The following is a 25860-nucleotide window of genomic DNA, read 5'->3' on the forward strand; positions in this document are numbered from 1 at the left end:
GTCATAAATCCATAGCCACTGTGGCGAAGTGGACTGTGCACATTCACTTGTTTGAGTCTGATCGAGTCATGTCGAATATAATCCTATTCTGGCTCTTTTAACACTACATTCCTGTCTATGCTCCACTTTCCTATAAAATAAAGACAAACAGCCTAAAAATAATAAAAGTATGAATAAATCATTGTGCCAGAATTAAATGAGACGCATCAAAACCACTGAACAAAGACAAGAACACAAAACTTAGTGCTGAGAACATGCTTTATTGAATCATTAATACTCAAGGAGGTTGCATATATAGATAATTCTACAATTCTACATAAAATCAAACCAAAGTGCAGGGCAATTAGATACTAAACTGTCTCTCTCCCATTGCACAGCAGGTGGTGTTGCTGCGGCACATTTTCTTGATGTTTGCCCAACAACTGACAAGGTGAATTCTAAAGCTAACACACAAACACGCAATGCTTCAAAGCAATCCTCCAAGAGGAGGCTCTGCTTCTGCAAGGAAGTACAAGATATACTTTCATTATTGGCCAGGAGATGTTAAATTTGAAAGTTTATTCAAGCAGTCCCTTGCCAGAAACAGAGCACATTAAACATTTTTGCTCATAAAGTGCAGGCCGCTCGCACCTTGAGCATGTCATTAAAATGGTGGTATGACATAGTCAGTCAGAACACAAGGCCTAGTCGCCCTGCTTACATGAGGGTAAAATGCAAACAGCACTCAAGGCCTTATGTTCAAGTAACAATGCATAAGAGTATGGTTAAAATATCACTGCACGTGTAAACATGCAGGCATAACTTAGTCTCTCAGATTTAGTGTAACGTCAACAGGGAGCCTCTCTACCTGTTGAGGCAATCTTAAGACTTCAACTTATTGTTGAGGCACAGAGTTTAGTTTCAGGTTTATCAGGGTATTCGTTCCATGTGAAACTTTCTCCTGATAAACATTTAGTTCCATTTGTTTCAGTTAATATTGTTATAAATAACAATTCATACATTTTCCATAACCGTTAAATTCGGCTATATACATTATGTACATGTCACAGAAAATTGGATCAAAAATCCTAAGTCATAATTATCCAATATGGCACATTTTATAATACTTTAGACTTTAGTCTAGATTGGCATAAATTAATGTCATGTTTGGTATAAAAATAGTTTATATTTACAGGAACAGATATCCAGGTAACTTATCAAGATTTTTTTTCATTTCATTTAAAAAATACAAAGTCGCTTAATGAAGAAAGGGGTGGGGGTATAAATTATGGCTTTACTTTGATCGAATACTGATGGTAACAGTTGCCATGTCAGATCCATGCTCATTGGAAAGTTTGAGTGTGTATGCCCCAGCATCACTCTCTTTCACACCAGTGATGATGAGTGTGGTCAGGTCTTCTGTGGTGTCAATATGGAACCTGCTACTTTCTTCCTCACCAGGCAGTTTCTTTCCACCGCGCGACCACTCAATATGAGGTGCTGGCTCTCCAGAGAAAGCACAGGCCACCGTTAGAACCTTTCCAGTTTCAATGCTGATATCTTCAGGAAGAGCTTCAATTCTTGGAGCCAAGCCTATGAAATATATTATAATTGATTTGAAATTATATTCATCCATATTATAACAATATTTTTAAAAATTCTTATGCATGTTTGTTATTAGTCAAACTTGTCCTTACCTTGAGCACTGCGGAGGGCTGCTCTAACTGAGGATTCTTCAACATGTGAATGACTTGACATTATACTGCTTGAGCTCATTGCATATACTGACTCTGATGTCATAGAGGACATGCTAGACATTGACATAGTTTCAAATTTCATCTCAGCCATTGACGCACTGCTGAAGGATGCCTCTTGGATTGTGCTCTCCATGTGGATGGATTTTGAAGCAAAACTTTCATGCATGCTACTAACAGCAGCACTTTCCTTCTTAAGAATCATTTCACTTCCCCCATGTATTTGAGAAGATACAGATTCTGGAAAATAAGAAAATAATGCATTGGCATTGAGAAGAATGGGCATCGAAACTAAATGGATGAGAATTTAACAATTTATGGGAAAGTAAATTTACCTTGAACAGCCTTATGTGTAGCCACAAATGCAGTTACTTTTGAGTAGATTGCTTGAAACACTTGACCAAGAAAAGAGTATGATGTTCTTGACACTGCTCCTCCTTCACTTATGATTTCACAGGAGTATTCCCCTTGGTCACTCTCAGAAACATCAGATATATAGAGACAGCATGTTCCATCGGCAGATGAATGAATCTGGTAGTGACTACTTTGGTTGAGTTTTCTGTTGTCCTTGTACCACACAACTTCTCTTACTGAGCTCTCAGCAACAAAGACCATCTTAACTTTGTCTTCATAAGCTTCAGCTTTGAGTTGCTGAATGATCTTCAGTGGTGCTTCCTTTGATGGGGTTGGGGATTTCACTGTAAGTGGAGATTTAACTCTTTTAGGTGATGTGATTGGCTCAGGAGATTTGACTGTTGGTGGGGATTTAACTCTCTGAGGTTCAGGAGACTTAAGTCCTGTAGGGGATTTAACTCTCAGAGGGGAGGCAACTGGATCAGGTGACTTAACAGGAGGTGGAGATTTTACCCTGGGAGGTGAAGCTATTGGTTCGGGGGACTTCAGAGCAGTTGGAGACTTTACTCTTTGAGGGGTGGTTGGTTCAGGAGACTTAATAGGAGGTGGGGACTTTACCCTCTGAAGAGAGCTGGCTGGATCTGGTGACTTCACTCTGAATGGGGATTTGATACCCTCAGGAGATTTAACACCAGTGGGTTCTGGTGATTTAATTTGGGGTTCCGGAGACTTTACTGAGGGCACAGGAGATTTTATTGAAGGCTCTGGAGATTTAACTGATGGTGCAGGGGATTTCACTAAAGGTTCTGGAGACTTTACTGATGGCTCTGGGGATTTCACTAAAGGTTCTGGAGACTTTACTGATGGCACTGGGGATTTCACAGAAGGCTCTGGAGACTTTACTGATGGCACTGGGGATTTCACAGAGGGCTCTGGAGACTTTACTGATGGCACTGGCGATGCGACTGATGGCTCTGGAGATTTTACTGATGGCACTGGAGATGTCACTGAGGGTTCTGGTGACTTCACTTGTGTAGGTGTAACTTCCTCTTTAAGTACTGGTTTGTGAATAGTCAATGTAAACCTTGCCTCTTGTTTTCCTTTTGAATTTTCTACAACTACAGTATAGCTGCCTTCATCTGAAAACTCAACTGATGAAATTTCAAATGTAGACTTATACTGTGTTGTAGACACATGAATACGGTGTGAAGTGACAATTGTTCTTCCGTCATGCATCCATGTGACACTTGGTGCTGGCTCTCCATCAATATCACAGACAAATCTTGCAGAGTCACCCTCAGATACAGTCAGGGACTGTGGTTTTGTAAGTATTTTGGCTGAAAGAGTAGCTTTAACTTTCCTTACTGATACTTCAGCAGATGTTGTTTCTGATTCTTTTATCTTTGATTCAGATGACACACGTTTTTCAGATGTATGCATTTCAGAGGATGAATATGAAGCTGATGATAGGTATTCAGTGGATGCATATCTAATTGGAGATGATGCAAGCTTCTGAGATTCATACTTTTCAAAGGCAGAAACTTCACGTCTCTCAGTTAGTTTTGTTTTGGTTTCTTTGATCTCCAAATGAGTTCTTGAGGCAGAGGAAGCTCTGATTGTTGTTGAATGATAATAATCAGTTTTTGTTATATCAGGTACAAATGGTGTCGGAGCCTCTTCATCTCGACGTCTTGAAGAGTATGTAGTAAATGCTCCACCTGAAACATCAAGAGTTCCATAGTCTGATGCCTCACCCTTTGAATTTGTGCAGACGACACGGTATGTGCCACTGTCCTCTGCCTGACAGTCATTAATTTGGAGAGACAGGACTCCACTCATATTTGTGAACTGGTATTTGCTGCTCTCCTGTATTTGTTGTCCATTATGGAACCACTGGATATCAGCATCTGGTTTTGACTGAACATTCAAAGTGAATTTAGTGTTTTGACCACATGGTACACGATGAGAACGCATTCTTACAGTGATACGTGGAACATGATCAAGACTAAAGGGTTGCTGAGTCACAACCTGGTACTTGCGCTCAGATTTAAGAGCTGCTTTTCTTGCTTCATATCTAGACATGATGTCAAATCTTGCAGACCTTTCAAATCTAGAGGAGGATCTGGAAGATCTTCTCTCAGGGGATACAGGACTTGGTGATCGAGGACGTGTTCTCTCAGGGGTGGGTGATCTTCTTTCAACGAATTCAACTTCAGCCTCTTTTGAGATGTGTGCACGAGGTTGTCTGATGAGTTCAGAGACAGGGCGCATCAGTTCAATGTATGTTGGAGACAAGGATCTCCTCCTTCGCAAGAAATGTGAAATGGGAGGAGGAGAGCCTCGAGCTTGCTCAGTTGTTGTTACATGTTTGGTCTCTTCTACACGTCTCACTTCAGCTTTGTGAACATGTTTTGGTGAGGCACGACGCAGTGCAGACAGCTCAAAGCGTACGGGGCTTCCACTGGGTGGGGAGGCAGAGAAGCCAAGTTCTAGTTCTTCTTCAAGCTCTTGCCTTTCTTTTTCAGTTCTCTTCAATTTCATATAGTCCTCAACCTCAAGGAGCTCCTCATCTGAAAGATCTCCCAGTGAACGTCTTCTCAGTCTGAATGATGCCTCAGATTCAGGGGATGGTGATCGCCTTGCTGGCCGAACAGTCTCTAAATCGTCTAGAGTAAGTTTTGGAATGCGCCACTTTGGTCTGTACTGATCAGTTATTCTAGGTAGTGGCATGACATAAAATTGCTCCCATCTGGAAAGACGAATACGCCTCTGTCTCTTCTGAACAATTCTTTCCATTTTCTCAGGTATCTCATACTGGTCACGCAGTTTCTTGTACCATTTCATGTCAGATAATGGCACAAAGTGTTTGATCAAGTTATCTTCACCAAGAACAGTTGGATCATGTGCACGAGCTTCAGGGATTTCGTAAGGCATACGTATCTTCTTCTCTTCTTCTTTTATTTTCTTTATTTCTTGATCCTCTTTATCAGAGATGTCAAACTCTCCCTGCACATTCTTGGTGCTCACAGCAGGTTTATATAATTCAGCAGCTTCCTTCAAAGCCTCCTGTGCTACAGGATTAAGTGTAACAACCTCTGCAGTTGAGAACTGTTGTGCCATTTTCAGTGTCTTTTCTATTTGGTTCCTAACATATATGTGTCTCTCTTCCTCACTCTTGAACTCCCTCCTTGTGTATGTCAGGCGTTCAACTTTGAGAGTAGCTTGGCAACTTGCTGATCCAGCTGTATTTGTTGCAGTGACTCTGTATGTGCCTGAATCCTCAATGAGGGTTTCTCTGATATGTAGAACATGATAGTCTACGTCCTCTTGAACAACTTCAACTTGTGGTCTGAACTCAAGAGGTTTGCCATTCTTCTCCCATTTCAGAGTTGGTGCTGGGGTTCCTGATACTCTCAAGTCAAAGCGAACGCTTTGCCCCTCAACACACTCAATATTGGCTAAGAGACGTTTGAACATGGGTCTCATAGTGTCCTCAGCAACAATGTGAGGTGTCACAGTGAGACGTGCCTTGCAGCTGTCCTCACCAAACTTGTTATTTGCTACAACAGTGTATTCAGCATCATCACTAAGGTCAACATTGTGTATCATGAGTTGATAAAGACCCTTGTCACTTGTGAATGTGTATTTTTTAGGATCTGGTTTGATTCTGTGCCCGGCCTTTAACCATGTAACACTTGGCTCTGGATGGACTGTTATGGTTACACCAAAGCGCACATCTTCACCAATGTATGCTGCACGGTTGTATAACGGCAAAGTAAACTCTGGTGGCCTCTGCAAAATTTTGGTTTTGTCAATTCTACGCCTTGGTTTCTTGAGTGAGCGTCCCAGATAGTATTCACGGTAGGACCTAACAGTCTCAACAAACAACTCAGCATAAGCATTGTCCTCCCTGTCTTCACTGACAATCTTGCATCTATATAATCCATCATCACATTCTTCAATGTCTTTAACATAGATGCTAGCAACTCCATTAGCATAACTGATTTCATATTTGTGGCTTGCAATCAGTTTGCGGGACCCAAAGTACCAGGTCACTTCAGTGTTTCTGTCATAGTTCTCGATGCAGCACACAAACCTGACATGTCCTCCCTCTTCAGCAGATCCATGCATGACAGGACCCGCTCTAAAGCCTTGTTCAGGATGTCCAACTTTCACTCTACCAATGGAAACATTTTTCTGGTTTCTGTAGCCACCACCGTAGGCAACACGTGCTGCTGAAACAACAGTGCTCCATTCTCTTTTTACCAGGGATTGGTAATATCTTCTGTGTCTTAAAGTCTTGATGACCTTTGAACTAATATGTTCCAATTTCATCTTGAGCCAAGGGTGCTCCAAAGCTTCAGAGGCTGTCATACGTAGCTTGCGGTCTTTAGTCAGCAGTCTGTCGACAAAGTCCATACCCTCAATGCTGGTCTCTTTAAAGGCTTCACTATCAAACAAATACTCTGCATTTGAAATGTGCTCAACCATTTTCTGGTGTGATTCAGCAGCAAATGGATTAAGTCCACTAAGGAGGACATATGCAAGAACACCTACAGACCACATGTCAGTGGCAGTGGTTACAAAATCACTGTTGTGGATTTCAGGTGCACAGTACTCAGGGGCAGTGAACTGAATCCTGATGTTTTCTCCAGGTGTAAGCAACCTAGCTTGACCCATTTCAATGATCTTGATTGTATTGCTCTTCCTTGTGGAATAAACAATGTTATCAGGTCTGATATCAAAATGACAATAGTTGCGACTATGCAGGAATTTCAAGGCTCCACACACTTGTCTCATATACCGAACAATTTCTTGCTCTGTGAGGTCAAAGCTTGTACCAAGACGCTCAAAGATGTCCATACCAGACATGAATTCATAGATCAGGACATATTCTTCCAGGCTATCAAAGGATTCATGAAGATACAGAATGTTTTTATGTCTTGCAATATTGAGTGTCTCAATTTCTCTTGCAACCAGCTCTCTATCAGCACCTTTAACTTTGATAAATTTAGCCAAGAATGTCTTCTTGGAGCTAATTTCAATACAGCGATGGACAATGCCAAACTGTCCATTGCGTGCAAGTTCCTCAGAGATTGTGTACAGAGATGGCACATGCTTGATTTTTGAATGTGGTGCCTCCTCCTTTGTAACCTCTCTTGTTTCATCTACTTCTTCATCATAGTTTCGAATTGCTAACTTGTCTTCTTTTGTAGTCACAGGATCTGTTGGCGCAGATGGATCACTCAAGCCAAATTGGTTTTCTGCAATCACACGGAACTGGTACTTTGTTTTTCCAAAGAGACTCATCACGGTGTATTGGGGCTCAGGTGTCTGAGCAACACGAATCCATCTGTCTCCAGAGGTAGGGCACTTTTCTATGATGTAATTGATAATTTCACTTCCACCATCATTTCCAGGACTCCAAATGAGGGTGAGTGTATCTCTGCTAATATCACTGACTTTAACATCCTTTGGTGGATCAGGGACATCAGCAACATCAAGTTCAACTGTCTGCTTATCTACACCAAATCGATTTTTGGCACAAATGATGTAGTAGCCAGAATCCTTCCTTTGTACTCCCTTTTGGAACACCAGGGAGGTGAATGATCTTGTGAGAATGACTTGATGATAAGCTGTATTATTAATTATCTCTTGTCCCTTTTGCCATGTGACTACAGGATCAGGTTTTCCACTAATTGGAATCTTGATTGTAACAACTTCTCCACGAATGGCATGAACAGCTCCCATGCCTTGGAGATGCAACGGCAAGTGAATCTTGGCAGGAACTAGAAAAATAAAAATTACAAAAAAACAATCAAACTTAATATGTAATAGTACATTCTTAGCAGTCCTGCAGTATGATAAAAGTATAAAGAAGATGGTTTTAAAACATTATTCAGGTTGAATAAAAACTCAAAAAAACCAACCATTATAAATACTTACCCTCAACCTCTAGGTTCATACTTGTGGAGATTGATCCAAGCTGGTTAGTAGCTCTAATTTGGTAAACAGCTGCATCATTCTCATCAGCATTGCTGATAACAAGTTGGAAATAACCTCCCTTGAATTCTTGGATTTTTATTTTCTCTCCATCAGGTAAAATTTCTTTGCCATTCTTGTACCATTTAACCACTGGCTTAGGATGTCCGATAACCTTTGTGACAAATGTGGCATTTGCCCTGTATTTGACGCACATGTCCCTCAATTCTTCCTTGAAGAATGGGGCACGGAGAGCTGCATCTGATTTTGGAATGACTGGTTCAGAAATCTCACTCCAGTCACTCTCTCCACCAATATTTTCACATTTGACACGGAATTCATATTCAAAACCTTCAAGAAGGCCTTTAACAGTGTAGGATGTCTCACGGATTTCTTCTGTAGTAACTGCAATCCATTTGTTCTGTTTCTTCTCTCTTTTTTCAAGGTAATAGTTTTTAATTTTGGCACCTCCATCACTGGTTGGTGGTTTCCAAGAAACAACACATGAATCCTTTGTTACTGAAGAAACAAATGGCTGTTGTGGGATTCCAGGTTTCTCTGTTTTAAAAATAAAGAGGAATACATTTAATGGGTTTGACAATGTATTCTTTGGTTTTTCATGCTAATGTATTTTTTTTATTTAAAAAGAATAACATTTTTAGTGTACTATTTAAAGACCAGCTATCCATGAAACTTACCGAATGGACTCTTGATAATGACAACAGATGGTATCTCAAGAGATTCACTAATGCCATACTGATTCTGTGCAGAAACCCGGAAGTAATATCCAGCACTCTCAATGAGGTTTGGAACACGACATGTGGTTCCTGGGATAGCTGATGACACAAGATGCCATTGCTCTCCCTCTTTTGCTTCACGTTTCTCTACAATGTAATTTGTTATCAGTGATCCACCATCATCCTTAGGTGGTTTCCAGCTAATGATCACAGAACTCTTCAAGAGAGCATCAACAACGATTGGTCCTTCAGGCATGAGAGGTTTATCTGAAAAGACAGGGAGAGTATTTTTTACATTTGCAAACATATTTTCATGCAAACAAGTCTACTACGATTTTAATATTTATCTGATTAAAAATTAACCTTAATTTACCTTGGATTTCAACACGAAGGACAGTGTCCACTGTGCCAAATTTGTTGCTCATTTGCACCTTATATCTTCCAGCATTTGTCTTACGCTGGACATTTCTGATAACTAAGTGAGTGTAACTTTCTGTGTTTTCAATGATTACATTCTCAGATGGATTGAGAGGCTTCTTGCCATAGAACCACATGATTTGTGGAATAGGGCGTCCAATGTAGACGACATGGAGACGTAGGCTTGTTCCACAACCAGCATAGTATTTCTCCTTCAATGGGAACCCAGGATGGAATTGAGGTGCCGCCTGCAATAGGAGCTTGCCACTGGTCTCAATTTCACCTGCCTCATTGATGGCTCTGCATGTGTACATGCCCTCATCTTCTTGTTCATCTGTTGATACTGTTAGAGAGTGGTTTCTGCCATCAGAGCTCATCTTGTATTTTCGGCTCTGGATCAACTCCTTTCCATATCTATACCACTTGATTTCAGGAAGAGGTCTTCCAATAATTTGGCATGTCAATGTTCCAGATTCTCCTAGTTTAGTGGTAGTATCTTTGATTTCCTCTTTCAGGCATGGAGCCTCTCCAACTAGAGGATCAATTAAACACATTAGTCACGTTGCATACTTTATAAATGTTTATTTCAGAAAAAGAAAATATAAATAACATTTCATTAACTTACCACTCAGTTTGGTTTTAATGCCCATTGCTGTTCTTCTTGGTCTACTCAGTCCAGTTTCATTTTCAGCAAATATTCTGAACTCGTACTCTGTTGCTTCCATGAGTCCACCCATGGTAAACTGTCTGTCTTTTGAACGCTCTTTGTTGCATTTCTTCCAGGCACTTTCACCTGCTTGCCTGTATTCAATCCAGTACCCAAGGATTTCTTTTCCACCATCAGATTCAGGACGCAACCAGTGAATGGTTATGCAGTCCTTGGCTATAGAGATGATGTCAATCTCACCGGGTTGGCCTGGTTTATCTGTTGAACACAGAGAATAGATCAAGGATGTAAAAATACTTTAGTTTTTATTTAGGCAAATTGATAACTTCTTTGGAAGGGAGAGGGGAGGGTTACGTACCAAATGGATCTTTGCATACAACTGACTCGGATACAGGTCCAGGCTCACTTTGACCAATATCATTTTGAGCAATCACACGGAACTGGTACTCTGCATCAGGGATGAGACCAGTGAGAGTATACATTGTTGTCGTGATATGTGTCTTGTTATGACGCACCCACTTCTCAGTGGAAATCTCTCTTCTCTCAACATAGTATCCAGTGACACGAGATCCACCATCATCCTTGGGTCTTGACCAGGACAGGCCAATTGTGGTCTTTGTAACATCCATGATTTCTGGAGGGAAACTAGGAGGTTCTGGTGGACCTTTATGCAAAATGACCAAAACAATAAAATTATTATTGTGATTTACAATCATTTAAAAGTGGTTATTAAGAAAGTTATGTTAAAAGAAGCAATGATAAAAATGCGTACATAGAGGAGTCTTTGGTGTAACAGATTCATCAGATTTGAGGGATTTGCTTATACCAAACTGGTTCTCTGCTGTAATCTTGAAGTGATATTCAACATTTTCTTTCAGTCCTTTGACCACAAGTGATGTATCAACTACACGTGAGTCCACAGTGTACCAAGCTGCTTTAGGGACCTCTCGCCTCTCCACAATGTAACCAAAGATATCGGAGCCACCATCATCTGAGGGCGGTCTCCAGCTCACTCTGACTGAACGTGCCTGAATATCATCAAATTCAAGAGGACCCTCGGGTGGATCTGGGCCTCCAATAACTTTAACCTTAATATAGACTGCCTTCTTTCCACATTTGTTTTCCAACACAAGGTCATAGGTGCCAGTGTCATCTCTGTGGGCCTCCTTGATCACAAGCTCAGTACGTTCTTCACTGGTTGCAATCATAGCTCTGTGAGAAATGTCACGACCTTCCTTTGTCCACTTGCATGTTGGGAAAGGTTTGCCCTTGATGGGCACAGATAGTCTAATGACCCCTCCTTGTCTGACAACATAGCCTTCCTGGTAGATTTTATCCAGCTCATAATCAGGATAATCTAAAAAAAAGGAAAATATAGTTCTTACATAACAAAAACACACTGCCATATACAGAATAATACAGTTTGTATGTGTATATATATTTATAATAACATATTCTAATTCTCATTGTTAGGTATTTCATCTTACCAAGCATTTCTGTAACTTTGACCACTCCTGGAATCTCAGCTGGTTCTCCAGCTCCACCAGCATTACATGCCAACACACGGAACTTGTATTCAGCTCCCTGGGGCATATGTGTCAAAGTGTATTCACAAATCTTTGTTGGTGTTGTGTTGCATTTTGTCCATTCAACCTGGTCAACCTTCTGCATCTCAATCAGATAGCCAGTTATAGCAGCACCTCCCTCTTCCTCTGGAGGAGACCAGGCAAGTGAAACTGATGTTCTTGTGGTATCTGTGACTCTTGGATTCAGTGGAATACCAGGAGGCTCTGTTTAAGAGTAAAGTTGAACACACTGGTCATGTTTGGTCTACTGACAACTGATTTATTAAATTTTTACAAGCTTGTGTTGTTCCTTTGTACATACCGATAGGATCCATTGCAATAGTTGGTTTAGAGTTTGCACTTGGTTTTCCAGTGCCTCTAGAGTTGATAGCTGTAACTCTATACTCATATTCAAGACTTTCAATAAGTCCTGTGGCTCTATATCTTGTCATGGTCACTGGATTCTTATTGATGCGAAGCCATCTGTCGGATCCAGCCTCCTTGCGCTCAATAATGTAGCCAGCAATAGTAGAACCACCATTATCCTCGGGTGGTGTCCAAGTAATTGTCATGCCATCATGAGACACATCAAGTATTTCTGGTGTGCCTGGTGCTCCAGGTACAGCTAGAAAAAAGATATAAGACAATTTAATTTACATTTAATACTTTCATTTTTAAATAACTTAAATATAAATAAAAATCATCTGAAGTAGAAAAAAAAACATACTTTTGACACTCTTGCATTCAACAACTTCAGATTGCAAGAACCCGCCAATACCAAAACGATTTGTTGCAGCCACACGGAATACATATTCAGTTCCTTCCACAAGTCTTGTAAACTTGAACATGGGTCTTGTGACAGATTCAGACACGGGCATCCATCCAGGTCGATGTGCATCACGTTGCTCAACAACATAGCCACTGACATTTGCACCTCCATCTTTCTGTGGTGGTTCCCAGCTGCAGGTCACAGATGTGGCATCAACCTCATCAATTTTCATAGGCCCGACAGGTACTCCAGGTTTATCTAAGAAAGTAATACATTTGGTCAATTTAAAAAAAAACACTTCAAAATGTAGCTGTAGACCTGAAAAATCTGTAAGGAAACGTAAAATGTTCCTTACCAAGAATGATAACTTTGATGACCTCAGTTGCTGTTCCAGTGACATTCTTCACTTCAAGAGTATAGTCGCCAGTATCATCAATTGTGGTTTCACGGACTGTCAGTTTGGTGAATTTAGCAGTTGTCTCAATCTTGATGCGGTCAAGTGTGTCCTTCATCTTGGCTCCACCAAAGAACCATGAACAGACTGGTACGGGTCTTCCTTTAATGGGAATGTTAAGCACAATTGGCTTACCAGCTGGCACATTGACAATCTTTTGTGGGATGCCAGTCAAGTCAATCTTCGGCATGACTGTAATGAGAATAGAAATAACAATAATTAAACTTTCAAACAAACAAAAAATAAAATGAAAATTATTTTTTGACTTCTTTCCTCATTTTATTTTGCAGTTTTTAATGGTATCTTACCTCTCTGTTCTTGTATTGTAACAGGTGTCATGAGATCTCTGGGCTCACTGACACCTCTGCTATTTTCAGCTCTGATTCTGAAGAGATATTGCTCATTTTCATTCAGTGAGACAATTGTGTGCTGCAGCACAGATGATTTCACATTAGCAACATTCATCCAGCGGTCACTTCCAGATTTGCAGGCTTCAATGACATAGCTAGAAAGTCTGCTGCCACCGTCGTGAAGTGGTTTTTCCCATCCAAGTATGACAGTTGACTTTGTGGTATCAATGACATATAGATCTTGAGGAACAGATGGAACTTCACACACCAGTACTGCATCTGTAATTTCACAAGGTTCTCCAATACCATATATGTTCTCAGGCAATACTCTGAAGAAGTATTGTGTTCCTTCTTCCAGCCCAGTGATTCTGTATAATGTCTTCTTGCATTCTTTTGTCACGGTTTTGTAAGATTTCATTGAAGCTTCACGCTTCTCAATTATGTAGTTGTTGATGGGAGCACCTCCATCAATAGTAGGCACATCCCATGTGATTACAACAGACTCTTTTGTGTAATCTTTAACCTTTACTGCAGCACATGGTCCAGGAGTATCTACAAAATTTTAAAAACGGTTTTAAGTGATGTTGCTTAAGTTACAAAAGGTTTATTTAATTTAAGTAAATGCACAATATTTATTATTAATTGCATAAATTTACTCACCATAAATCTTGACAAGAATGGTTACTACTTTCTTGCCAGATGGATTCTCTGCCTCAATTGTGTATTTTCCAGCATCATAACGATGTACCTTCTCCACTATTAAAGTTGTAGTGTTTTCTGTAGTATCTATGAATCCACGGGATTGTAGGTCAATTCCAGGCTTTCTCCAGGCAACAACTGGTGCAGGTCTTCCAGTTGTAGTTACATGAAGACGTAAAGTGTTGCCAGCTCTGATGCAAACAGTCTTCTTCAGTTCATCAGGTAGTTCAATATCAGGAATTTCTGAGAAGATAGCAATAAAAAATGTCATGCAGTAATTCCACATTCCAAAAATAGGCCTTTAGGAGCAGAAATTAGCTTGACCATCAGTGGCGTGAACAGGGGTGGGGGAGATTTGAGTCCCTGCCCCTTTAATTGATAATATTAAAATACCCTTATGGTCATATTGCAGTGCCCCCCAGAACACGGTTTTAAATGAGGGGGCTTCTGCCCCAGCGGAGGTCTGTGCATGCCACTGTTGACCATTATTAACCATGTAGATCTTAAAAAAAAAACTTACCAACTCTTTCTGAAGGTGAAGCCTCAATACTGCCTTCACTGAATTCTCCAGTACCCATAGCATTGACTGCAGCCACTCTGAAGCTGTACTTTTTGTTACTTGCTAGACCAGAAACTGTGTACTGATTACTGCTCAAGATCTTCTGGGTGGCTCTGTACCATTGCTCTGTTCCCTCCTCCAGAATCTCAACAATATAGCCTGTGACATCAGATCCGCCATCATACATCGGTCTTGTCCATGTCATACTAATACTGTGTTTTGTGGTGTCTGTAATACGGGGAACTGATGGTGGAGCTGGGGTATCTGTAAAATGAGATGGCAGGTTAGGCATGTTATTATTTTTCTATGCATTTAATCATTTTTCTAGGCCATGCAGGTCAGTGTTACTCACATGTTGGGTCTCTACAGTGAGCGTACTGAGATGCATCACTTGGAATGCTGGTGCCAGCGGCATTGACGGCTGCAACTCGGAATTGATAATCGCTACCCTCAAGGAGACCAGTGATCTTGAGACGTGTATCATAAATGGTGTAGGTTTTGTTCACTCTTGTCCATCTGACACTACTCTTCTCACGTTTATCCACAAGGTAGTTTTTGATTTCACTTCCACCATCACTCTCTGGCTTCAGCCACTCAATAATGACATGTTCTTTTCCAATAGCAGTAATATCTGGAGCTCCAGGAGGTGTTGGAACAGCTATATTGTAATAACAAACTAATGTTAATATTTTATCCTTGGTCCTGTGGATAAACCTTAATTAATGGAAGCATTAATACATCGTAATTGTAATTAAACTTACTGTATGCATTTCTTGCAATAACTGGTTCAGACTCCAGGGGCACACCAGGCCCATACTTATTTACACCTCTGACACGGAAAATGTACTCATTGTTCTTGATCAGTTTTGTGCTGACACAAGACAGAGTCTTGCATTCATTTTCCATGATTACCCAGTTAAGTCTGCTGGTCTCACGTCTTTCAACAATATAATGAGAGACATGATCTCCACCATCCTCCAGAGGAATCTTCCAGGAAACTGTACATTTCTCCTCTGTGACCCTGCTGATTGTTATTGTTCCCTCAGGTGGACCAGGTGTATCTTAAATATAAAACATTTTTCTCATGAAATATACAGGGAATAATTGGATTTTTGAGTATTGATACTGTGTGATTTATTATGTTCTTACCAAGTACTTTAACATTGACAGCGGCTGTTTTGATTCCACTTGCATTCTTCACAGTAAGAATGTATTTTCCAGTATCATTTCTATCACATGATTTAATGATTGCCATTGCTCTTGTACTTGTGTACGTCAGTGAGTATTTCTCTCCAGGATCCAGCTCTTTGTCACCCTTGGCCCAATAAACCTTAGGCTCTGGTTTTCCACCAACAGCAGCATCAAGAACAAGGTCTGATCCTGCTCTAATAGTGATTGTCTCACCCACAAGTTTACTGTCAAGCTCAGCCTTTGGTGGTGCTAAAATAAATAAATAACATGTATTAATACATATTCATAACAGTATACAGTATATGTGTGTTTCTACACATACTGTAAGCATGCATGAATTAAGGAAACCATCTTACTATATTCATCTTTGCATGCGATAAGTCCTGTCGATTCAGATGGCATACTGTGGACTCCAGCACCATTTCTGGCAATAACACGGAATTCATACTCCTCTCCCTCATGAAGTGATGTAATAGTGAAGAAGTTTTCTGTGATTGTAGTGTAGTTGCACTTTAACCAACGAGTTTCTTCATCATCACTGGGTGCCCTGCGTTCAACCACATATCCAACAATCTTGCTACCACCATCATTGAATGGTATAGACCATCTAATAGACACTGAGGTCTTGGTAACATCGTAAACCTCTGGTTTGCCAGGTGGATCTGAAAATGCAGACAAAAACATGTGATAAATATTAAGCCATGAATAAAACAACATATAAATGATAGTAGAAAGTAACAAAAAACACTTACCAACTGGATTTAGAGCCAGTACAGGCCTTGATGGTTCACTTGCTTTACTCAAACCAGCAATGTTCATTGCATATACTCTGAACTGATACTCCAGGCCCTCAATAAGGTTGGAGACCTTGTAGTGACACTCAAGGCAAGGAATCTTGTTCTCCCTCACCCACAGAATGGTATTACGCTCCTTCTTCTCAATCCAGTATCCAGTTACTTGGCTTCCACCATCATGATATGGCACATCCCAGCGGATAGAAATTGCATTAGCAGACACTGAAACTACATCTGGGCGAGTTGGTGGGCTTGGTGAAACTGAAAACAAAAATGTAACAGTTATCAGACTGAAGACAACAAAAATAAATACTGCACCGTTTATCTTTAATTTCAGCAATGGATAAAGTTATATACAATACTAAATACTTACTGAATGGATGCTCAGCAACAATAGCTTGAGATTCAATAGACTTGCTAACTCCAAACTTGTTCTCAGCAGACACTCTGAAAGTGTACTCCATGTACTTGGTGAGATGAGTTACTTTGATGGTGGTTCGTTTTACACTTGAATTCACAACCTGCCATGTGGTGGCACCAGACTCACGTTTCTCAACAATATAATTGGTTATGTCTGTTCCACCATCATCTGTAGGTTCTTCCCAAGTTAGTACACAGGATTCTGATGATATTCCTGAAACCTGAACAGGTCCGGTTGGCGGGCTCGGTCTACCAATGATATTGACGGTGACAGTGAATGTCTTTGATCCAGCTGCATTTTCAAGCGTGAGATAATACTTTCCACTGTCACCTCTCCTGGCATCCTTAACCAGTAGAGTGGTTCTGTCTTTAGAAATCTTAATTGACACTCTGTCTGTTTCTTTGAGTTTCATTTCTTCAAGTTTCCATGTTACCTTGGGGGCTGGTCTGCCACTGATTGGAATATCAATGGCAAATGAATTTCCAGTTTTGCAAATGATGAGCTGTTTATCTATGCCACTGAGATCCGCTGTTGGCTCAATACGTGGCTCCTTTATGATGACAGAGGCTAGTGCATCTCGTGGGTGACTAATGCCAGCATCATTCTGAGCCTTGACACGGAACTCGTATTCTGTGTTCTCAACCAAGCCTTCAAGAACCATTTTCAAAGATTTAGTTTGACCACCTACAACCCAGTGATCAGAGCCCTTCTTTCTAGTCTCAACAATGTATCCAGTAATACGGCTTCCACCATCGTGCTCAGGCTTCATCCATACTAAGCTGGCTGTTGAGGATGTAGTATCAATGATATCCAGTCGCTTAGGTGGTGCAGGCTCTTCTGTGGCTATAATAGGCTCTGTCATTTCAAATGGCTCACCTTTGCCATACTGATTTTCAGCGGTAACCCTGAAGAAGTATGCTATGCCAATATCAAGGTTGGTCACTCTCAGGATTTGACGTGTGCACTTTTCACTGACCTCTTGCCAACTCAATCGACTTGCCTCTCGCTTCTCAACAATGTAATGATGAACACGTGCACCTCCATCATTGGATGGTGCATCCCACATGAGTGTCAGAGCACCTCTTGTCACATCCTTGAATGAGAGAGGTCCTGGTGGTCCAGGAGTGTCCAACACTTTGACTGTTAATGTAATGGCTTTACGACCACTGTTGTTTTCAAGAGAGAGTGTATACTTGCCAGCATCATACCTGGTGCAATTTTCAATTGTCAAGGTGCTGAATGTGTCTGTGGTATTAATATCCACCATTATGCCAAGATCTCCATCTGCCTTTGTCCATGTGGCAAGTGGGGCTGGTTTTCCACGGAAGGGAATATGTAGTGTGACTGTTCCGCCGTTCTTCACAATATGTGTCTGCTTGAAGTTTGCATCTATATCAATTTCTGGTGAAGTCAGTCTATCAACAGTTTGTACAACATTAGGAGTCTCAGAGAATTCTCCCTTGCCAGCACCATTGACTGCACAAACACGGAATTTATACTCTTCACCAGGTTCTAACTCTGTTACTTTGTAATGTGTATGGATGCAAGTCTGATTGTTGACTCTGTGCCATTCCTCAAGGCTTGCCTTGCACATCTCAATAATGTAACCAATGATTTCCATACCACCATCAAACACTGGTTTGGTCCATTCCAAGGTAACAGATGTCTTAGTGGAATCAATGACCTTCACTACAGTTGGTGCACTGGGTGCACTTGTCGGTTCCCTGCACTTGAACAATCTGGATGTACCACTTGCAGGTCCAATTCCAGCACCATTTTCAGCCATAACACGGAATTCATATTCATTTCCTTCTGTAAGGTTTGTTACTCTGTGCCTTATTTCAGTTATTGGTCTCTTTGCGGAAACCTTCACCCATCTTAAGCTCTTCTTCTCTCGTCTTTCAAGAATGTATTGCTTAATCTCATTTCCACCATCATGTCTTGGTCTTGTCCAGCATAGAGTGATACTGTTTCCTGTTACATGAGTGCAGTCAGGTGTTCCAGGAGCATCTGGTACCGCTGTTAGATATCAAAAAGTAATGTGTTAAAGTCGAGAATAACCAGTACTAAATTAGAAAATGACTGGATCAAGAACAACTATTTTTACTTACTGTACTGCATTTGAGCAATGACTGGATCAGACTCTAGTGGCTTGCCCACACCAAATTTATTGACAGCAGATACACGGAACTGATATTCATTGCCTTTAATCAGCTTTGTGGCATTGAAGGAGCAGGCTTCACACTTGGATGTTACAAGTGCCCATGAAATTCTGGAAGTTTCACGCTTCTCAATCACATAATTAGTGATAGGCGCACAGCCATCATTTTCAGGTGGGCTCCACCAAAGAGTTGCTTTCTCTGCAGATATATTTGTGAAGCGAAGTGGGCCATCAGGTGGTCCAGGAGTATCTGAATGACACAGAATGAAAGTAAGCAAAGACCAAATCCAGACCAGCTTTAATAAAACTATAAATCAAAATTTATTTTCGATCATACCTTGTACTCTGACAAGAACATCCACTTTTGTTGTGCCTGAACTGTTCTTGGCCTCAACTGTGTAGATACCACGGTCATTGCGGTCAGCATCTCTGATGAACAGTGAGCTTGATCCAATAACAGTTGTGATGTCAACCAGCATTTTGTCAACTTCCTTTCCATCTTTATACCATGTGACTTGAGGTACAGGACGTCCACGTATACTGCAGCTGAGTTTAATATTTTCTCCTGCCTTGATGGTGAGGGACTTTTCAGCTTCAAACTCAATCTCAGGGATGACTGAAAAAAAAAAAAAAAGATTTTTTATTATTTTTTTATGAATAGCTCCTTTAGCATACATTATTTAGCATACATTTAATGTAGCATACATTATTTAACATACATTTAATGTAGAACATGGCCATCAAAATGAAAAGCTAAAGTCAAATTTTATATTTAATTATTCCTAATATTCAAATTTAAAGGGCATAATTTCAGTTGTTATCACACAATAACATGATCACACAGAATACTTTATGATGTTTTATTAATACAATTCAGGAGGGGCACATTCAGATAATTAACCTAATTAGCACAAGAGGAGCACATTCAGTTAATCAACTCAATTAACGCTAAGATGTATATATACAGCAGAATTATCTGTTTGTTGACAGTTTATCAGCATCCCTCCACCACCCCATCTCCTCACTTCTAGTTCGAACTATTCTTATCACAACTCTGGGAGGAGTACTCTGGGTTCAAGCCAAATTCTGAGCTCGGAGCCCTCCCCCCAGACAGCACACCAAAATACCCATAACCTTTACTCTATCTAATTATATGTGTGAACTCGTGAATTTGCATTTAAAAACATGAGATGTAACGGAATGGGATGGAATGATGCCTTTGTAATTACATACCACTTTCATCCTTGGTCATGATGTAGCCAGATGACTGAGAGGGTGGACTAACTGTTCCAACAGCATTCCTGGCAATTACCCTAAATTCAAAGCGATCACCAGCAGGAAGGCCTGTTACTGTAAACTGACATTCGCTAATGTCAATGAAATTGCATCTCAACCAACGTGCTCTTCCTTGACGTCTTTCAACACTGTATGCCACAATTCTACTGCCTCCATCACGTTTTGGTGGTTCCCACTGAAGCGTTACAGAGTCTCTTGTAACATCAATGCAGTTAGGGGTGCCAGGAGGATCTAAAGAAGAAAAAAATAAATTTGGAAGTGAAGAAAATGAGGAATTTTGTAAAAAGATTCATTCTGTCGAATAATAAGCATTGACAAAATGCTTACAAAGTTAATACAAAAATGTTACAAAGACAATACTAAGACTTACCAACAGGGGAAATTGCTAGTTTGTGCTTGCTTTGTTCACTGACTGGACTCATGCCGGCATTGTTTTCTGCATAAACTCTGAATGAATACTCCAGACCTTCAATAAGTCCAATGGCTCTGTATTCTCTTCCAGAGATAACATTGGAATTCACTTTCATCCACAATAAGCTGTTCCTATCTTTTTTCTCAAGATGGTATCCAGTGATTGGAGAACCACCATCAAAGCCTGGGGCATCCCACTGAACAGTCATGCCATCACTTGTAACATTGAAAACTACAGGTTTTCCTGGTGGACCTGGTGGCTTATACTGGTGTTGAGCAACCACATCTGATGAGGTTAGAGGCTCGCTCACTCCATATTTGTTCTCTGCACGTACCCTAAATTGGTATTCAGTACCCTTAACCAAATTTGGTATCTTGAATGTGGTCCTGACCACACTAGAGCAAACCATCTTCCATGCTGCTTGACATGTCTCTCGCTTTTCTACGCTATAGCAGGTGACCTCTCCTCCACCGTCTTCTTGGGGTTCATCCCATGAGATGATAATACTCTGAGCTTTAATTTCATCAAAACGGATTGGGCCTATAGGCTGAGATGGTGGCCCAAGTGTAATCACTTTGATGTCAAAGAAGTTCTTGACAAGTTTGTTATCAAGGACCAATGTGTATTTTCCTGCGTTGTCCTTTCTTGCATTTCTTACAATGAGACTTGCCTTGTTTTCTGTTTGCCTGAAACGAACTTGTTCACTTTCCTTGAGTGGCACATCATCTTTCATCCACTGAATAGTTGGTTTAGGTTTACCTTTGTAGGGCAAGTCAATATTTACATTTTGTCCAATGCGAACACTTAATTCTGCATTAGGATAGTCGATAAGGTTAGCCTCAGGCGGTATAAGGAAGTCCTTTACAGTGACGGGTCCAATTTGAGAGAAGTCACTGCGACCCTTCTCATTTTTCGCAAAAACTCTAAAGTAAATTTCTGAAAGCTCTTTCAGGTGTGTTACCTCATAGTGGCAACATCTGCATGTACCACCAATGCTCCAAGTTTCTTCTTCCTTTGTCTTCTTCTCAATAATGTACTCAGAAATGTGGCTGCCACCATCATGATCAGGCTTGGTCCATGCCAACGATACAGATGTATTAGTTGAGTCGACCAGTACAAGATCTTTTACAGCACCAGGCATCTCAGTTGCTCTCACAGGCTGTGCAGTTTCACAAGGATCACCAACGCCGTATTCATTTTCAGCAGAAACACGGAAGAAATAGGAAATTTCTTCAGACAGACCATCAACCTTGTATGTTGTATTGGCACATTCATTTGTCACAATGGTGAATGCCTTCATTTTAGCATCCTTCTTTTCAACAATGTAATTTGTGATTGGAGAACCACCATCAATAAAAGGTGGTTCCCAGCTCAGAGTGAGTTTACCTCGTGTTACATTCTTCACTATCAACCTATTACAAGCAGATGGTGTGTCCAATACTTTAACGGACACAGTGATGATTTTTGGCTCTCCGACCCCATTTTCAATTTCAAGAAGATATTTGCCAGTATCATCCCTTGTGACCTTTGGAATGATGAGTGTAGTTGAGTATTCTGTGTTTTTGATGGCATATCTTGCATCACCACCAATGTTCTTGTCTCCCTTCCTCCATGTTACATTTGGAGCAGGTCTACCCTTAAGAGGGATTACAATCTCCACATCTCTACCAGCCTTTGCTATGTACTGAGTTGACATTGCCATGTCAAGATCCACATCCGCCTCCTCTGTAAATGAAAGAGGAACATATTTGATCAGGTTCACAGTATCATAATAAAACAATTTGAATCAGCTTGTATATTGTTTTAGACAGAAAGTACAAACCTAGAATATCTTTGGCTTGCACTGGCTGCATCATCTCAATTGAACGTCCAGTTCCAACACAATTAACAGCAGAGACACGGAAGAAGTAGTACACTCCAGGTTTCAAGTGAGATACTACAAACTCAGTTGTCCTTACTTCTCCTTTAGAACTTATAGTGATCCATTCTGTCTCATCAGCCATTCTTTGTTCGACAACGTAGCTTGTGATTTCACTGCCACCATCATAGACAGGCTTCACCCATCCAAGGGTAATGGATGTCTTTGTTGAATCAACAACTCTGAGCTTGGTTGGCTCACTTGGTGGATCTAGAATAGCAATTAGTATATATAACAAATTATATTCAAAATATCATGGCATACATTTAATACATATTCTGGAAAATAAATAATAAAAAGAAATCACAAAAAAAGCTTACCAATTGGGTCATAAGCTTTGTAGAAGATGGACACATCAGAATATGGGCCCGCTCCAGCTTTGGTGATTGCACAGACACGATACTGATACTCATTTCCTTCTGTGAGGTTGCTGACTTTCTGTCTGGTATCACGAATTGGATCTTTAATAACCTTGAACCACTGTAGACTTTTCTTCTCGCACTTCTCTAAGTAATATCCATCAATATCACTGCCACCATCCAAACTTGGTCTTTCCCATACCACAGTCATTGTTGATCTTGTAATCATAGTGACTTGTGGTTTAGAAGGCTGACTAGGAGGAACTGTTGGGCAAAATGAAGCATTAAATAATATTAGGTCATAACTTTAATAGTAATAAAATAAAATAATAATAGTAATTAATAGTAATAAAACTATTAGATTAATAAATATCTTCTTACCAAAGGAATTCTGTGCAACTACTGGTCTAGATTCCAAAGGATCTCCAACTCCATATTTGTTCACACCACGGACACGGAATATGTATTCATTGCCCTTAATTAGCCTTGGGACTGTGACAATGCAGTCTTCTAGTTTTTCTGAGATAATGGACCACAAAATTCTGCTTGTTTCACGTTTCTCCACAATATAGTGGGTAACCATTGCACCACCTTCGTCAGCTGGAGGATCCCACATGATAGTCATAGTATCTGCTGTGACTTTCTTGAACTGTATGTCTCCAGCAGGGGGACCTGGTTTGTCTGATGAAAAGGAGCAAAAATTGTGCCAAAAATGCTTAAATGAGGGATATCAGAGTTAATGAATTAAGGCATGCAATAAATTAAATGCATTAAATACAGTTCATTTGTTACTTATTTCCTTAAAAAGTAAAATAACTACATATTAACAAGTAATTAACAAATAACAATTATTAGAAATAATGTTAGATATTATGCAAGTTTGCAACATACCTTGGACAAGTACTCTGACAGCAGCATATGCTGAGCCTAAAGAGTTCTTGATCTTAAGTTCATATGTTCCAGTATTCAGACGGGTGGCTTCCCTGACTGAGATGCATGCAGACTCAGTGGTGTTGGAGATAGAAATCTGAGCTCCAGACTCTAGTTCTTTTCCATCTTTGTACCATTCAATTGTTGGTTGAGGTTTAGCAATAATACCAATTTTAAGTTGAACTGTAGCACCTGCTTTGTATTTTACAACATCAAGATATTCTTGAGGAAGTTCAATCTCAGGGGCACCATAAGTGTCCACGCATGTGACTGGTCCAACAGTTGCTGATGGGGTACTAATGGAGCCAACTGCATTCTTAGCCATGACCCGGAATTCATAAGATTCATTCTGAGTCAAGCCTGATATGGTGAACTTTGTGTCAGTAACATTGGTCAAATTAGCTTTTGACCATCTGCCTTTCGGTCCATCTTTCCTTTCAATCAAATATCCAGTAATTTTACTTCCTCCATCATATGAGGGTTTCTGCCAGGCAATGCTAATCGAACTCTTTGTGATATCAGTCACTCTAAGGTTGTCTGGAGATTCTGTGGGACAAAAACAGTGGTAATTAATGTTATTTGTTTGTTCCCACTGGATTAAAAAATAAGAAAACTATAATTATTAATACTCATGGCTTAAGTATATAGAACAATTAATTTATAGGAAACTAAATGCTTACCACAAGCATCAATTGCAAGCACAGGATCTGAGGTCTTGCTAACTGGACCAATACCAGCAGCATTTTCAGCTGCAACCTTGAACTCATAGATCAGACCAGCGTTCACATTTGATACTTTGAAGTGTGTAGCACGGATAACAGTTTTGTTAACTTTCTGCCAAAGAATGCTGTTTCTGTCTTTCATCTGAAGGTGGTATCCAAATACATGGCTTCCACCATCCGAAGATGGCTCCTTCCAGTTAACAGTAATGCTTTCCTTTGTTACAGCTGACATCCATGGTTGTGAAGGTGCCACGGGGAGTGCTGAAACAAAATGGAATAGGTTTTCATAGATGCTTAATAGGCATACATTTGTATTTACCAATTTGCTGCTTGTAGAGAAGCATTTTACTCACTGTATGGAAGACTGACTGTAACAGTCGGTGAATCAATGTGGTCACTGATGCCAAAGCGATTCTCAGCCCTGATTCTAAACTGGTACTCAATTCCAGTAATTAGCTTCATGATCTTGATTGTGCACCTTGCAACAGCAGATGAGACTTCTATCCAGTTTGCAGTAGTCGTCTCACGTTTGAGAATGATGTAGTTAGTAATTGGGCTACCACCATCATATGTGGGAGGCAACCACTTCAGACTGACACTGTCCTCTGTGACATCATACATTTCAACAGGGCCAACTGGTGGACTTGGTCTGTCAAGGACCACAATGTTCACAAAAGACTTTGTGGTCCCAGTGGAGTTGGAGGCTGTGATATCATATCTGCCTGTGTCCAAAGCAACACTCTCACGTAAAAACAAGATAAGGGAGTCAGTTGTCACTTCATAGTTGAATCTCATGGTTGACTTTAGAACCTGTCCATCCTTAGAGAGGGATACTTTTGGTAATGGTCTACCAGTGAGGGGGATCTCAATCTTGAGATTTGAACCTGCTTTAACATAGGCAGTGTTGTGTTGGAAGTCCTTCATGTTAATTTCAGGAGCCTCTGTTGATTAAAGAAAGCCACAAGATTATATAATAATGCAAACTCATATAAAACCAAACATTATGTATGTGTAAAAATTAAATGTCAATAATAATAAATAACTTGCCCATCTGATCTTTTACAAGCACAGGTAAAACCATGTCTTTCGGGTCACTAAGTCCAGCATGGTTTTCGGCCCGAATTCTGAAGTAGTATTCAGCATTCTCTCTCAATCCAGAGACAACAAAGTGAGTTGATTTGGTGGAACCACACTTTATCCACTTTTGTTGTCCTTTTTCAAGAGCCTCAACCAGGTAATTTGTAATTCTGCTACCTCCGTCGTGTTCTGGTTTATGCCATGCTAGTGAGACACTGTCTTTTGTGACTTCAGTGACTCCAAGCTTGGGTGGTGGACTTGGTTTTTCTAAAATTAAAAGTAACATATGAGTA

General features: G+C 40.3%; 1 protein-coding gene across 31 annotated transcripts in view; it reads right to left on the minus strand.

Annotated features, from left to right (window-relative positions):
• Positions 1 to 240: 240 nt before the first annotated feature.
• ttn.2 (titin, tandem duplicate 2) overlaps positions 241 to 25860 on the minus strand; it is a 163720-nt gene continuing 138100 nt past the window's right edge. For all 31 annotated transcript variants that reach the window (XM_048194420.1, XM_048194404.1, XM_048194401.1 and 28 more), the window contains 33 exons: positions 25538 to 25834; positions 24844 to 25431; positions 24449 to 24751; positions 23730 to 24314; positions 23220 to 23519; positions 22800 to 23102; positions 22384 to 22689; positions 20520 to 22286; positions 20087 to 20380; positions 19191 to 19469; positions 18804 to 19103; positions 16645 to 18711; positions 16230 to 16532; positions 15834 to 16139; positions 15436 to 15726; positions 15048 to 15347; positions 14639 to 14944; positions 14248 to 14550; positions 13689 to 13970; positions 12987 to 13580; positions 12580 to 12870; positions 12183 to 12482; positions 11778 to 12080; positions 11378 to 11680; positions 10663 to 11247; positions 10249 to 10554; positions 9849 to 10148; positions 9180 to 9755; positions 8768 to 9073; positions 8034 to 8627; positions 2069 to 7876; positions 1677 to 1973; positions 241 to 1572 (listed from right to left, as the gene is read on the minus strand). In XM_048194420.1, coding sequence (XP_048050377.1) covers positions 1274 to 1572; positions 1677 to 1973; positions 2069 to 7876; positions 8034 to 8627; positions 8768 to 9073; positions 9180 to 9755; positions 9849 to 10148; positions 10249 to 10554; positions 10663 to 11247; positions 11378 to 11680; positions 11778 to 12080; positions 12183 to 12482; positions 12580 to 12870; positions 12987 to 13580; positions 13689 to 13970; positions 14248 to 14550; positions 14639 to 14944; positions 15048 to 15347; positions 15436 to 15726; positions 15834 to 16139; positions 16230 to 16532; positions 16645 to 18711; positions 18804 to 19103; positions 19191 to 19469; positions 20087 to 20380; positions 20520 to 22286; positions 22384 to 22689; positions 22800 to 23102; positions 23220 to 23519; positions 23730 to 24314; positions 24449 to 24751; positions 24844 to 25431; positions 25538 to 25834 — 20342 coding nt within the window. In that variant the 3' untranslated portion in view covers positions 241 to 1273. The remainder of the gene's footprint in view (positions 1573 to 1676; positions 1974 to 2068; positions 7877 to 8033; positions 8628 to 8767; positions 9074 to 9179; positions 9756 to 9848; positions 10149 to 10248; positions 10555 to 10662; positions 11248 to 11377; positions 11681 to 11777; positions 12081 to 12182; positions 12483 to 12579; positions 12871 to 12986; positions 13581 to 13688; positions 13971 to 14247; positions 14551 to 14638; positions 14945 to 15047; positions 15348 to 15435; positions 15727 to 15833; positions 16140 to 16229; positions 16533 to 16644; positions 18712 to 18803; positions 19104 to 19190; positions 19470 to 20086; positions 20381 to 20519; positions 22287 to 22383; positions 22690 to 22799; positions 23103 to 23219; positions 23520 to 23729; positions 24315 to 24448; positions 24752 to 24843; positions 25432 to 25537; positions 25835 to 25860) is intronic.

Source organism: Megalobrama amblycephala, linkage group LG6, assembly GCF_018812025.1.
Source record: "Megalobrama amblycephala isolate DHTTF-2021 linkage group LG6, ASM1881202v1, whole genome shotgun sequence".
Taxonomy (NCBI): domain Eukaryota; kingdom Metazoa; phylum Chordata; class Actinopteri; order Cypriniformes; family Xenocyprididae; genus Megalobrama; species Megalobrama amblycephala.